Consider the following 14,500-nt stretch of genomic DNA (forward strand, 5'->3'; position numbering starts at 1 on the left):
AATGCAGCTTTGCCTCCTGCAATCCATTTATCTTTAAGAACTTTAACCTTTCAAGCAGGGTTATTAAATCAGTATTTCCTCCATCCAAACTCCCAATTTTTTATGATGCAGACATAGGGAGGCTACGTTTTATAATAGAGGAAAAATTATATAGAGAACTGAGCAAGTGAAGATGTGGGGGTCAGACTTCTGGGCCCCATTAAGGGCATTACTGCTGATATATTGAAAAATCTTAGAGGAATAATGTTATGGCATGATCTTGGCTCACTGCGGGGTTTCACAAGGGAACCCTATGTGGGTGTATCTAAGTACAAAGCACTGTCATTACTTTGTGGTGACAGCTGTGATGATTGGTTATTTTGTATAGAACTCTGGAGATCCATTGGTTGTTGGGATGAAAGAATGAATCCATTAGCATCTGAGAACCTCATAAAACCTGAGATCCCTTGTTAGCCTGGCCATGAGGAACACAAGGCGTATGGCATCCGACAAGATCTTTTCTATGGGGACATCTTGGGTGGTTACATCAAGTTCATGCAGAATAGGCAGGGACTTCACTTTTTCCCCTTAGTTTGTTGGGCAAGTTGACACTTCTATTTCTGTTGGGGACATGGGAGGGAAAAGGGCTGTTTGAGTTGTGTGAGGACATTTCACTGGCAGATGGACTTAGAGAAAAGAAGCCTCAGCTGGAAGACAATGATGAAGCCAATTCAGAGATTGGGGAATGGGCAAGGGGATGAGAGGGTCTATGGGCTTACCTTCCTACCAGCTGTGGCCAATTCTTTATATGGTGACAAGTAATCAAATGGCAACCAGAGACCGTATTCTGCAAGGGCAAATACAGAGCGGGAAGGCTGACAGGCAGCATAGCTTTCTCTTGCCTTATAGCTACTGCAAGTCAGTCCCAACATTTTGGCACAAAATAATTTATCTGAAATAACCGATCAAGGTAACTAGAATTAGTTACAGCTGCTTTTGGATCCCCTCCAGAGAGGTGCTCTTTCTCCCTGTTCCTGCATTCCCTCTTCTATGTCCCCCTCTCCTGATCTCCAAGCCTGATCTCTGACCATATTGTCGGATTAGATTCAGTTTATTATATCCCTGATTTTCACCCATGTGTGTGAAAGGCCCTTACATGTCCGCCAGGGTGAGATTTTCAGGATCCATCAAATCCCATCCCTCTTGCTGCATCCTCACTCTCCTCTAGTTTTGTGCAATTGTAAGTAACCAAGCTAATTTGCCCTACATGGTGTTTCTAAATGACATAAAAAACCTACAGTCTTTCAAGCCTGACTGCTGTCGATTGATATTAATTTTTGCTGAAATATTTACACAGACATATATGGGTCTTAGATTACCAGGAAGAGTTAGTAACAACAACAACAACAACAACAAACAGCTTTTTGTTTGGAAGGGAGGCAAGGGGCTTAGGAATTCTTGTTTCTTTTCTCTGAATAGCTTTAGTAACTCCCAATTACTAAATAAAGCAGGAGAAAAGAGGAAGAAAGATAGGGTGAGGGAAAGGAACAAAAGAGGAAAAGAAAGAGAAGGAAGGGGAGGAGTAGAAGGAAAGAGAAGACAGACAAAGGCACAGAGAGCAATTTAAAGAGAAAAAGGTGAAAGAGAAAAGGAATTAATTTCTATAAAGGAGAGTAAAACAAAATGTTTCTTCCAGAACCATCTCCACAGGCCTTTCTTGTTCTACAACTAAAGAAATTTATCAAAGCAAAGGAGTTTGAAGTTTTTTGTGCAAAATGTTGAAACTTCTCTTGCAAAACACGCAGCCCAGGACTGGGCTCATTAGCAAAGGTCAGGCCCTGCAAACGCCTCCCTCCACTGCTGCCTAGCCCCGGGGCCGGCGGGCTTACCTTCCTCACAGTGCTCGCCTTTGTAGCCAGCAGAGCAGACACAGTTCCCATCAATGCAAGAGCCGTGGCCCCCGCAGGAAGGATCGATGCACTGATTCATGGGCACGTCGCACTCTGCGCCTTTCCAGCCGCTGTAGCACTGGCACGTCCCTTTAGAATATTGTCCATTCCCACTGCACAGGACGGGGCAGGCAGCTGCACAAACCAAAGACAGAGCACTAGGTCACGAAGGCATCCGAGGGGCTATGGCAGTCTAAGGAGGTAGAGCTGTCTGGCCTTGGGGCTTGGCTTACAGTGTTCTAGGTTGGGGACTCTGGCTGCGCAGGTGCAGAACCTTTGCCAGATAAACAACACAAGTGCTACTGATAACAGCAGCTACCACCAATTAAATGCTTGTTATGTGCTGGGCACGGCATAGAAAGAAGGCTTTCTGTGCAATTCATGACTTCATTGTCATAATCACCCTATGAGGTGGAGGCTACAGTCATGGTCCCCATTTTTGCAGGTGAGGCTCAGAGAGGGGAAGTGACATGTGCAGTCACACAGCCCACAAGCAGCGGAGCCCAGCTGGGAACCAGGTTGGCCCAACTTTGAAGTGGTGCCCTTCGCTAAGTGACACTGATATCCCTATTGTTGTTCTGTTGTTGGTATTGGAGATTAGAATCCATTTTGCTGATTATTTAACCCTCAGGTCAGTCAACTCTTATTCCCAATAAGTTTATGCCTATTAAAAAGGAAGTGGGGATGAGACACAGCTGAGCCACTAAAAGTCTCACTGCCTCAGTTTTCTTATCTATACCATGAAGAAATGAAGTAGTCCCCCTTTATCCGCGGTTTCACTTTCAGTTCCAGTTACCCATGGTCAACTGCTGTCTAAAAATAGGTGAATATGGTACAAGAAGGAATTTAGAGAGAGAGAAACATTCACATAATTTATGTTACAGCTACTGCTTTAATTGTTCTATTTTATTATTATTGTTAATCTCTTACTGGGCCTAACTGATAAATTAACCTTTATCCTAGATATGTATGTGTAGGGAAAACATGGTATGTGTAGGGTTTGTACCATTTGTGGTTTCAGGTACACACAGGGGGTCTTGGAATGTATCCCGAGGATAACGAGGGACTACTATCATTGTGCCTCCTTCAAAGTGTAACATGTGTAATAAAGTATAATGATTAAATATGCTTGACTTATTAAAAAAAAAAAAGGGGGCAGGCAGGCTGAAGACATGAAATTTCTAGCAGTTCACCCTTCAGCTGTACCCTCTTCCATCTATTGGTGGGAAGAAGGTTGGAAAATCAGTGGGGATTGTCTGGGAGAAGATTACCTACAGCTCTAATCAGTTTGGCCTCAAATGTGCCAATTCCCACCTTTCAGAGTTCATCAAGAATGGGATTTCAGTGGTCGGTCTCCTTCAGGTCTTAGACTTCTCATTTCCACATCAGTTTGTAAAGAGCCTAACTTTCCAACCTGCTTTCAAATTTGGGCCTAAAATCCTCCGGCTATGGAAGTGGCATTAGAGGCCTTCAGAAATGACGGATGCAGGTGTTTCAGTGACTCCTGGTGTTATCCATGGTTTGGAATACACAGGTTCCGAGAATTCTGCATGTGGGTGTGTACACACATCTACAACCCGGGTGAGCTCCCTGTGCCACGCAGCGATGGCATACCTAATCATGTCACTTCCTAGTCACCTGCCCCACCCAGCCTCATGAATCCCCTTTTGGTGTCATGTTTCTATGTAGTTTTTATGGTAATTAACTTTCCTCTGTGCGTGTCTAATTTCCCAAAGATATATAGTCAGCTATTCAAGACAGGGATTATGTTTATCATTGTTGATTTCCTTCCATTGCTACGTTCATCAATGGTGGCTTGATTAGGTAAACATTTCTCCTGTGTTCCTGATATTCAGAGATTTCCCAGTGGTGGGGGGTTGTGGGCAAGCACTAAATGGCCATTTATGAAAGACGTGGGAAGAACAGTCCCTGGAGTGAATCTCATGCTGTAAACACAATGCCTTTTTCTGGGGAAGTGCATGTTTTACCTTAATTGCAAACTGATTTGAAATATAACTATCTCAATAGTTGACATACGATTGAGGGGTCATTTCCCCTCAAAATGCTTTATAATAGGACAGTTGCCAGAACTATCGGGGGTGCTATTTTCAGTAGTATTCTTATGCTTATGAATCTATCAGAGGAGAAGAATGAGTTCAAAAGTGAGAACTTCAAAGCCGCATATTGAATTTAGATGAACTGTCTAAATGTAGTGATCATACTATCTCCAGGACGCTTACACAGAGGAGTTTGTACAGAGTTGCTACAGAGGCCGATTGCCTAACAGAGGGTAGAAAAAGAGCTTTGAATCCAGGGTGCCCAATTAAGAATTAGGGAACATGCAAATATGAAGTAGCACAAGAAACTCTGAACTTCCTTAAAGTTTTGAGAGGGATTTAAGACAGAGTTAAGTTTGTTCCATGTCAGTTCCTCCTGAGACTCATGCTAAGCTCTAGGTCTGGGATGGCAAGTGTGTGCACATGATCTATAGTACTACCTTCCCACACCTCTACAGACATCACTAATTGTTCACGGCATCTTGTTCCCCTGAGCCCAGACAGAGCCTCGAAACCGTCAATGCAGTGTCCAGGCTGAGACCAGCAAGCAGGCAGAGTTGGTATTCAAGAGAAAACCTACTTGTCATTTCTGATCTAGGTAACAGTGAAGGTATTTCCTGGTGGGAAGACTAGAATCAACATCACTTCTCAGCCCCCTTCCAGCCCTGCACTGAAATAAAAAACAGCAAGAAGTATGGTTGCACAATGTGTACTTAAATGAGCTTCCAAGGGCTGTTTCTGACTCTCTGACCTAAGGGTTATATATTGGATGGGGTGTCATGGATGGCAGAGAAAGTTACATCAAATCACCAACACTGGTCTCCTATTACATCCTCCTTCCTCCCGAAAGGTGGAGGAGGGTAGAAAGTAAGCTGCAAAATTTTTGTCTTTTTTAATTGATAAAAAATACAGATAAAACTCTTTCTTTCCTTCCTTCCTTCCTTTCCTTCCCTTTCTTCCCTTCCTTCTTTCTTTTTTTGAGACAGAGCCTTGCTCTGTCACCCAGGCTGGAGTGCAGTGGCATGATCTTGGCTCACTGCAACCTCTGCCCCCCGGGTTCAAGCCATTCTCCTGCCTCAGCCTCCTGAGTAGTGGGATTACAGGTGCCTGCCACCATGCCCGGCTAATTTTTGTATTTTTAGTAGAGATGGGGTTTCACCATGTTGGCTAGGCTGGTCTCGAACTCCTGACCTCAGGTGATCCACCCGCCTTGGCCTCCCAAAGTGCTGGGATTACAGGTGTGAGCCACCGTGCCTGGCTGAATTATTTTCTTTATTCACAGTGACACTGTTCCTCTTCTGCATAAACTTCAAGTAGAAAAAAACAGGATTGTCTAGAAGGTAAGAATGGGTTTCATTTAAAACCAGGTGCTTGGGAAATCAAATTTAAAATTTGACCTACTTAAATTACTCAGTGAAAAAAATAAAAAATAGGTCAGAGAGTTCTCCACCTTTCAAACGCAGCCTTCCTTCAGGGTTTGCCGCATGCTCACTGGGAGTGTGGTCAAAAATGCAAAACACTGTGATGTTCACTGGAAAGCAGGACACTCAATGGGCTTTGCTTATGCCATACAAAGAAGTGGAAAGCGGCTCATCACAGGAGCGAGACTTTCTAGTAATCCAGTTGCCATGGGGCAGAGTGCAGAAACACCAGATGAGCTCCCTCCAGTGGTGGCTGGGGTGTCCTGCATTGGAGAGCACCTTCCCTTGGGGCAAGTGATTCATTCTCAGACATAACTCAACCCAGAGCATCCCAGTATCTGAGGCTCAGGCTGATGTTTTATTCAAGAGGCTGGATGTGAAATGGGGAACCTCCTGTATTAATAAGTCTTATATGTTTACTATCATGCAAGCTGCATTATTTTTTATGACAGGTTATAGAAAAATGACACTGCCTACTCTGTGCCAAGAAGTATTATGGAGCAGAAGTGGAAGTAGCAAGGGTTTTTGGTGCCAGAAATACCTGGGTTTGAAACCAAACCTGTACCTTACCAGCTGTGGATTTTGGCAAGATTACTGCACCTCTCAAAGACCCAATTTTCCCTTCAAAAAATTGTCTTTCAGCATTGATGGAAGGGTTAAGTGAGATAACATGTATGGCTCACAGGGGTAGCTGACACTTGGTAGGCAAATTAACAGATGCTCCTTTATAAAATTTCAAACGGAATCTCCAATCTGACTTCAAGGGCTAATAAAATAAAGAAATGCCATAGGTCTCAAACACACACACACACAAACACTAGCAACCACCAGACGTATGTCAAATCACGCTAATGGAAAGATTTCATTTTTTCTTCTTCCAGTCTTTTCTGGTGTGGGAGGGAGTTGGTTGTGATTGGTCAGGTAAGAAAGTGGAGCGTTTTCTGTCTCCGCATGTCTCTCTTCTTCCTAAGGCATATGGGAGCAGAACATTGAGCATTCAAGCTTCTATGTAAAATTAATTAAAATGTTTGTATAAATTGACTATTCCTGTTTTACTAAATCTAGTAAATGGAAGCTCTAAGACTCCCGCAGAAGAAAAATAAATTACCACAACCACTAACAACTGACAAGTTAACAGGCTGATGACAAAAAAATGACACAATTCAGATTCACCTAAATGGTATAAAGCTCATTTTAATGATCCAGCTGAAGCTCCCCCGCCCTCCCAGCCCCCACAAAGTTCTCTATAAGGGATGAGATGAATTATGAGTATTATTTACTCGGCGGGAAGTAACAGGATAAGCCACCTGTCCACTTGGAGCTTGCAGTAAACAGAATACATGGAGAAAAGTTAAGGATATTGGAGAGGCTCAGTCATAAAAGCAGAGGGAAAATGCCTACATCTGCAAAAATAATTTGTGGGCTGGACTAGATGTGTAGAGGGAATTTCAAAAAATGTATTTTAAAAATTATTTGAAGTCTGTTTTATACTTATTTCATTTTATTATTATTATTATTATTTGGAGACAGGGTCTTGCTCTGTCACCCAGCCTGGAATGCAGTGGCAGGATCACCATTCACTGCAGACTCTACCTCCCTGACTCAAGCAATTCTCCCGCCTCAGCCTCCGGAACATCTGGGACCACAGGTGTGCACCACCATGCCCAGCTAATTAAAAAAAAAATTCTGTAGAAATGGAGTCTCTTTATGTTGCCCTGTCTGGACTCGAACTCCTCAACTCAGGTGATCCTCCTGCCTCAGCCTCCCAAAGTGCTGGGATTATAGGCATGAACCACACTACACCCAGCTGAAGTCTGTTTCAAAATTTCTTTGGAAAAGAGAGGTGAGAATACTTGAAGCTAGTACTCCAGGAAAATTGTCAACATAGCACTAATAGTTGGTTGCCTTATATCCCAGTTAGTCAGCAATAGTGATGAGTAACTCACATGGGTTAGTAGCTTGGTTAGGTGGTAGAGGATAAGTGATGGAGAAAAGAAGATGCATTGATTCTCCTGAAGCAACTGAGGATGTAATATTTGGGTCATGGAGGCCAGGCAAACAAAGCTCGGTGACCTCCCAAACCAAAACTCAAAAGGCAACCCCATTGGCTTTTGAGGTTGTGGACTTAGCTTGGTGCTGAGCAAAACAGTGTCAGAAAGGTGAGTTTCCCTTCTAGCAAGATCCCTGCAATTGGCAATCCATCTGGTAGAAAATTAAGTAACAAAGTTTGACCCCCCCACTGCACACTGTATTCAAAAATAAATTCCATACTATGCAGCAATAAAAAGGAATGGGATCATGTCCTTTGCAGGGACATGGATGGAGCTGGAGGCCATTATCCTTAGCAAACTAAAGAACAGAAAACCAAATACTGTATATTCTCATAAGTGGGAGCTAAGTGATGAGAACACATGGACACACACAGGGAAAAAACACATACTGGGACCTCCTGGAGGGCAGAGGGTGGGAGGAGAGAGAGGATCAGGAAAAATAACTAATGGGCGCTAGGCTTAATACCTGAGTGATGGAATAATCTATACAACAACCCCCCATGACACAAGTTTACCTATGTAACGAACCCACACTTGCGCCCCTGAACTTAAAGTAAAAGTTAAAAAAAATTCCATACAGATTAATGACCTAAATAGAAAAACAAAAACTACAAAAGTATTAGAAAAAATACTGGATACTAATTTTAGTTTCCTGGGAGGGAGATATATAAGACATAAATTCTAGAAACCATGGAGGAACAGAGGATCAGATTTGATTATAAAGAATTAATATCTTCTCTGTGACAAAGGATACTCTAAGCAAAATTAAGGGACAAGCAACTCTGAGAAGAAATATTTTTTTCTCATGTTTTACAGCATAACGTTTGATATCTGAAATATGCAAAGAACTCTTGCAAATTAATAAAAAGATGAATGAAAACCTAGGCAAAGCACATATCAGAAATCATATAAGTTGCCAATAAAGGTAAGATAATATACTCAGCTTCATTCAAAATTAAGTAAGAACAGATAAAAATGATAACGAGAAATATTTTTGGCTTTTCTGATCGGGGGAAAAAATAAGGCTGCTTACACCCAATGCTGCCATGGCTCAGGGGATGAGCTCTGTCCATCCCAGTGGATGGCAGCAAATCAAATCTAGTTTTCAGGGAGATGATCTGTCACTCTGTGGACAGCTCCCTGGCTCACCGTGCCCAAGCAGGAAGTCTGTTGACCTTGGCATCTCAGTTTTCCTGACCTATTAAATGGGCAGAGCAATAAAGGACTGGGTATGTAGGGAAGGAGAGAGAGAGGAAGTTGGAAAGAGAGCTAGGAGTGATTATGAAATACAAATGCAAAGATCACCAGCCATCCTGACTGCAATGCTCATCTCTGACCTGAATAGCCCTCCCCCCACCCCTGCCACCTTCCTGCTCAGAGTACTCAGACGCTTTAGTTGGTTTCAGTGGGGGCAAGAGCCGGCAGGACCCCCGTGAAGAGAGGAAACCAGATGGTGCATTCTGACAGATGGGGTCAGAGTCCCCGGCTCAGAGGGCCAAAGTTCATCTGCACCAACTTCCTCATTCCCATTCTGTCAAATGGCACATTAATAAGCAAGAAAGTGATTCAGGGAAGAATTTCCAGAAGGACAAAAAACTCATCAGGTGTGTCAAATCTCTGACATTCAGGAGCCATGTGGGGAAAGAAGCACACGCTGACTTAAGCACGAAAGTATGGATGCTTTAATTAATCCGGGGTGAATTTAATTGCTTTAGTTAAGTGGAAATCGGGTTAAAAATGATGCAGAGCATGCTGGGGTGTGTTAAAAACATGACATATGAGTTGGATGAATCGATAAATTAAAAGTGCACAGATGTTTTAATTAAACCCAGGGAAGTTAACGAAGATCGCAAGAGACTTTTAAGCCTATGATTAATTCAATTCATTTAAAATACCTGTAGAGATATGGGGATGCCTCCATTTTGAGAGTTATAAAAGTTCTCAATCGATAAGTACTTAAGCTGTTCTTTAAAAAAGTCTCAGTTTTTGTGTGTATGTGTGTGTGAGACTGAACAGCATTAATTACATAATGAATATTTAAATTATTCAGAGTACACGGTAAGCTTTTCTGCAGCTCAAGTCCAGACTGAAGTAGGTTTACGCTTTTGTTGTAATTGGAGCATCAAGATGAATTTGCAAGTTGTTGGTGTCCTATTACCCGCAAGCATGGAAGCTTCTTGAAGGCATGGGGGGTCTGTTTCATCCAATGCTGTCTCTCAGCAGGCAGAATGGTTCTGGGCATGGTGTAGGGTTACAGGAGTTCGACAGCCTGAATTTCCTTTCTTCCTTCCCTTGTTTTTGCCAGCTGTGTAACTATGGACACTTTGCTTTCAGCCTCGATTGCTTTATCTCTGAAGTGGGATAAGAATTCTGCAGGACTTACCCCATAGTGTTTCCAAAGGGAGGAAATGAGATAATGATTTAAAGTGCTGTGCACAGAGCCTGGCACATAGTCATCACTAGATAGGATTTTATTATCACTATTTTCACTGGGAGAAAACTGTTCCAACTGGTCACTTTGTAGAGAGACAAGACAGGGTAAAGCACCCTTTCCCTGTCCCCCATCCCAGCTGACCTCTTTCTAAAGACTGGTTTCTTTCCCAGCACGAAAGATTTTCCCATAAACCACAGGATTTCCCCAACTCTGTGTGCATCACATCTACAAGTTTCCCTGGGGTTAGACATTCTGCCTTCCAGGGCTACTCTGCTACTTATCTAGTAGTTTAAAAAGGAAAAAAACAAAAAACAAAAAAACAGAAGGATTTTTAGTCTCAGAAGCAATTTAACTTGGATGAGGGCTGACGGACTGAAGTCCTGCGAAGTGATTTCTGTTTGGTAATGCAACAGCCATGAGAGACATCACGAGCTGCCGCGTTTTGGAGCTTGCAGGCATGGACTCACACATGGCCACCAAATAATGTGCACTGCAACTTCCAAAGTGGGGAGGAAAGGGCTCCTCCGTGCCTGCTTGGCAAGCCAGGGGGATGAGAGGTCAAAAGTGATGTGACTGCCTCAATCTTTGTTTTCTTTGGGCAGTCCGATCAGAGTTCAAGGGCAATTTATCTAGACTCAAACTTGAATGTGCATGGGAGTCATCTGGGGACCCTGTTAGAATGCAGCTTCTGACTCAGAACACCTGGCGTGAGGCCTGAGCATTTGGATATTTAACAAAATCCTGATGCTAGTACCCTAGACCTACTGAATCAGAAATTCCGGGTGGAGCCCAGCAATCTGTGTGTTAACAGATGATTCCAACAAGGGCTCCAGTGTCGGTATCACTAATCCAGTGGGTAAGAACATAGTTCAAAAACCATACCTGGGCAAGGGTCTTGAATCTCTCAGAGATTCAATATCTTTAGCTGTGAAACAGAGATGATCATGACGTATGATACAAGGATGAAATGAGAGAATTCACTTAAAACACTTTGCAGAGCGCCCGGCATGTAGTTGACCTTCAATAGGCGGTGGTGATTCTTCTTACGCTATTTTATCAAAGATGACTTTGCCAAGGGTGTCTGCTCAGTCGCTTTCTGCAAAGCATATACCAAGTGCACCTGCTTCAAGCTCCTGCTTCTGGGCCTTTGCTGCCAAAGAATCCCTGTACATTTCTTCAGGTCAGGGGTGGAAGGAAAGAGAGGTGGGATTTGGCCATCCAGCTGCGGTGGGCTGAGGGACATTCTTTTGGGCAGCAGTCATGGTCCATGGCCTGTCTGCATTAATGAGGATTTCAGGACACGATGGGGAGGTAGAAGGAGATGGGTGTGAATGATGGAAGGTTTGAAGGAGCTAGGATGCAGCCCTGGCTGTCTCAGGAAGGACAGCTGGGACCTGAGCCTCCTTCATGGAGAGAGAAGGAAGCTCTGAGGGAAGTATTCCTGGTGACGGGGAGGACCATCCACCCTCAGGGAGGGGACTAAGAGCTTTGTCGTTGTTCTCCATGGCGCAGACGAAGACGTCTATTAAAGGGAGACAGGAGAGCATATTGTGAGGCAGAGCCAGAGGGGGCTCAGAGAGCCCCAGCTGCTGGCAGTACTTATTGTTGGGGACTTCAGGAGTGGTCACACTGCCCTGGATTCAGGGTGTCTTCCTGCCACATCTCTCTCCTGGATGGCTATCAGGACCACAAGACTCAGAACCAGGCAGACATGGCCCTGCTATGTAACCTTGGGGAAGAATCTTACTTTCTCTAAATCTTTGTTTCTTTTACTGTAAAATAAGAATAATAATGAATGATTTCAAAGGCTTGTTGTGAAGGTGGATACCAGCTAACATTTAATACGTGCCAAGCATGGTTCTACAAAGTTTCCATGTATTTACTTTTTGGACCTCACAGCAATGTAATAGGTAATATGGCTGTTGTCTCCATTTTACAGATGAGAAAACCAAGGCTCAGAGGGGTTAAGTAATTTTCTAAAATGGGTACGGTTAACTAGGGCAGCAATAATTCAAACCTAGCAAATTCAAACTCTACAGCTTTCCTTCTTAATCACTTGGCTATTATGACACAATGCACGTAAATTGTGGAATAAATGGCATTTCTTTTCTGTAAACCTTCCTTTCCTTCTTTTTTCATTCTTCCTTCTTTCCTTCCTTTGCTCATGCCCTCCCTCCGTGCCTCAAAGGTGGCTGATTTATTGCTGCGTGATTGACCCAACAAATTAGAACCTTGTTCTTTAGCACTCGCTTTGGTTCTTGTGACATTTTCCAGCCATATTTCATCTTTATAAGCCTTCCCTCTTCTATTCAAGTAATCAGACATTTAGCAGGCATATATTTTGTCCTGGGTACCAAACTAAATACAGGGAGGTACAAAGGGGACTGCTGGAAGCTTGTCATCAGCAGGAGAACCACCCGGATAGGAGGTGGCCGGCATGTGGCAGGGGCCACTGCTGCGACATTGCCAAGCCCAGGTGACTGCAGGGTCATATCTGAGGGTGCTTCAGGGAGGTGGTGACCTGTGAGCATGGCTTTCCACGATGAGCAGCAGTTTGATAGGAAAGGCTGGGATTGATGAGAACATTTCAGCTGAGAAAACAGCCTGGGAAAAGAGGAAGAAGCAGGGCCTCACACTTTATGAGGGGTGACTATTGGGAACTTAGAGTGAGTGTTCAGGCCTCAGTGGGAGGTGACAGTGCAAGAGTAGTTTAGATCATGGATGACCTTGGGCATCATTCTAAGAAATGTGATCTTCATTCTCAGAATGTGGCCCCTGACCACCTGCATCAGACCCCCCCAGGGGGCTTGCTAAACAGGGGCATTCCTGAGCTGCACACCAGTCCTACAAGTCAGATTGGCTGGCATGGGGGTGAAACCTGGAAATACACATTGATAACAATCTCTTCAGATCCTTGTCTTTAAACCAAAGCTTTTATAACCATTCTGGGAGGCGACTGGGAGCCACTGAAGGTGTTTGAGGAGAGAAATGACATGCCCCTAAGAGCTTTGGGAGAACTCTGGAGAACTCTGGAGGTGGGGAGGAGAAATACTATCATGGAGAGGTTGGTAGCCAAGTGAGCAGGGCAGTGGCTCCCACAACTTAATATTTATATAGAAAAATCCAGCTGTAAGGATAGAGAGGAAAAACGGAGCAGAGATTGTTGGAGGTCGTTGGAACAGGAGGTGGCAGGTGGTGGGAGGAGGAAGGTGATGGAACGTGCCTGGTGGCTGGGAAGAGAGAGGGTAACAGCATCAGGCTCTGAGGTCAGAAGATTTCTCTCTCGCTTTCTCTCTCTGTCTCTTTCTCTCACCACTGCACAGGCTGGAGTGCAGTGGCAAAATCTCTGCTCATCGCAACCTCCACCTCCTAGGTTCAAGCAATTCTCCAAACTCACCCACCTGAGTAGCTGGGACTACAGGCTTCACTACCATGCCCAGCTAATTTTCATAGTTTTTGTAAAGATGCGATTGCACCACGTTGCCCAGGCTGGTGATGAACTGCTGGGCTCAAGTGATCTGCCTGCCTTGGCCTCCCAGAGTGCCGGGATTATAGGCGTGAGCCACTGCACCTGGCCAGGGGCTTGTGTTTCAAACTCTGGCTCTGCCTCTTTCTACCTGGGGAACTCTTGTTTCCTCTCCTGAAAAGTTTACTTGGGTTCAAACTCAGAATTCTAGTGTGTAACCATCGCACAAGCTGCCTGCAAAGACAAAATTCCTTTATGCCTCACCTCTGAGGTCAGTCTCATGGCTAGTCTAGTGTTGAAAGTCCAGGCCAGACTGCCTGGTTGGAATCCCAACAATTCCACTTACTTGCTGGGTGATTTTGAGCAAGTTACTTAAACTCTGTGCCTCATTTTCCACATCTATAAAAGGGGATGATAATCATCTATCAATTAGGGCTACTGGTGATTAAATGACATAACTATATAGTTGTTCAGCACAGTGGTTGGCATATATAGTAAGAACTCAATAAATGTCAGCTCTGATGATGATGATGATTTGTTTTTAGTGCTGGCATGTAGCCATGAGGAATTGGGTGGTGGGTACATTTGCCAGTTAACAGGAGAAAAATGGCAAGATTCCTGTTTTTTTCTTTTTCCTTTTTTTTTTTTTTTTTTTAAGCTCCACAGAAGCTGGGTAGGAGCTGAAACTAACCCCCAGAGAGAAGACTTTATGTTCCCGTGGTTGTGGCATTTCTGGGCCTCCACTGACAGCTGTTCAGCAGCAGGAGTTGTCATTTCTAATAGCTATTAAGTACGCATTACCTAACAACTATGGCTCTGGTGTGTTAAGTTTCGGCTGCAGGTTGAGGCCTCAAGCTCAGCCCAAATAAGCCATCTGAGAAGCCAGTGTCAAAACAGAAAAAAAACTCAGACACCTCAGTGCTCTTCTGAAATGCAAGGCTGCTTTACAAACAATCCGAGGAAGCACCTGAAGTTAAAGCCTTCACATAAAAGCAAATACAAGGGAAAGGAATAATAATTAAAAAACCTCTAGCCCACAACAAATAGCATTAAAGTAACAAGAAAACCATGCAAGGGAAATAGTAATAACAAAAAACTGTAGAATAAACAATAACTTGAATAGTAAACACAGGAGAGGTGCCT

The 14,500-nt window shown here is 43.8% G+C and overlaps 1 protein-coding gene across 18 annotated transcripts in view; it reads right to left on the bottom strand.

Annotated features, from left to right (window-relative positions):
- TENM2 (teneurin transmembrane protein 2) overlaps window positions 1-14,500 on the bottom strand; it is a 1,678,453-nt gene that overhangs the window by 149,013 nt on the left and 1,514,940 nt on the right. For all 18 annotated transcript variants that reach the window (XM_055285322.2, XM_055285321.2, XM_055285327.2 and 15 more), the window contains one exon: window positions 1,869-2,063. In XM_055285322.2, the coding sequence (XP_055141297.1) occupies window positions 1,869-2,063 (195 nt within the window). The remainder of the gene's footprint in view (window positions 1-1,868; window positions 2,064-14,500) is intronic.

The sequence above is a fragment of the Symphalangus syndactylus genome, chromosome 7, assembly GCF_028878055.3.
Source record: "Symphalangus syndactylus isolate Jambi chromosome 7, NHGRI_mSymSyn1-v2.1_pri, whole genome shotgun sequence".
NCBI classification, from domain to species: Eukaryota; Metazoa; Chordata; class Mammalia; order Primates; family Hylobatidae; genus Symphalangus; species Symphalangus syndactylus.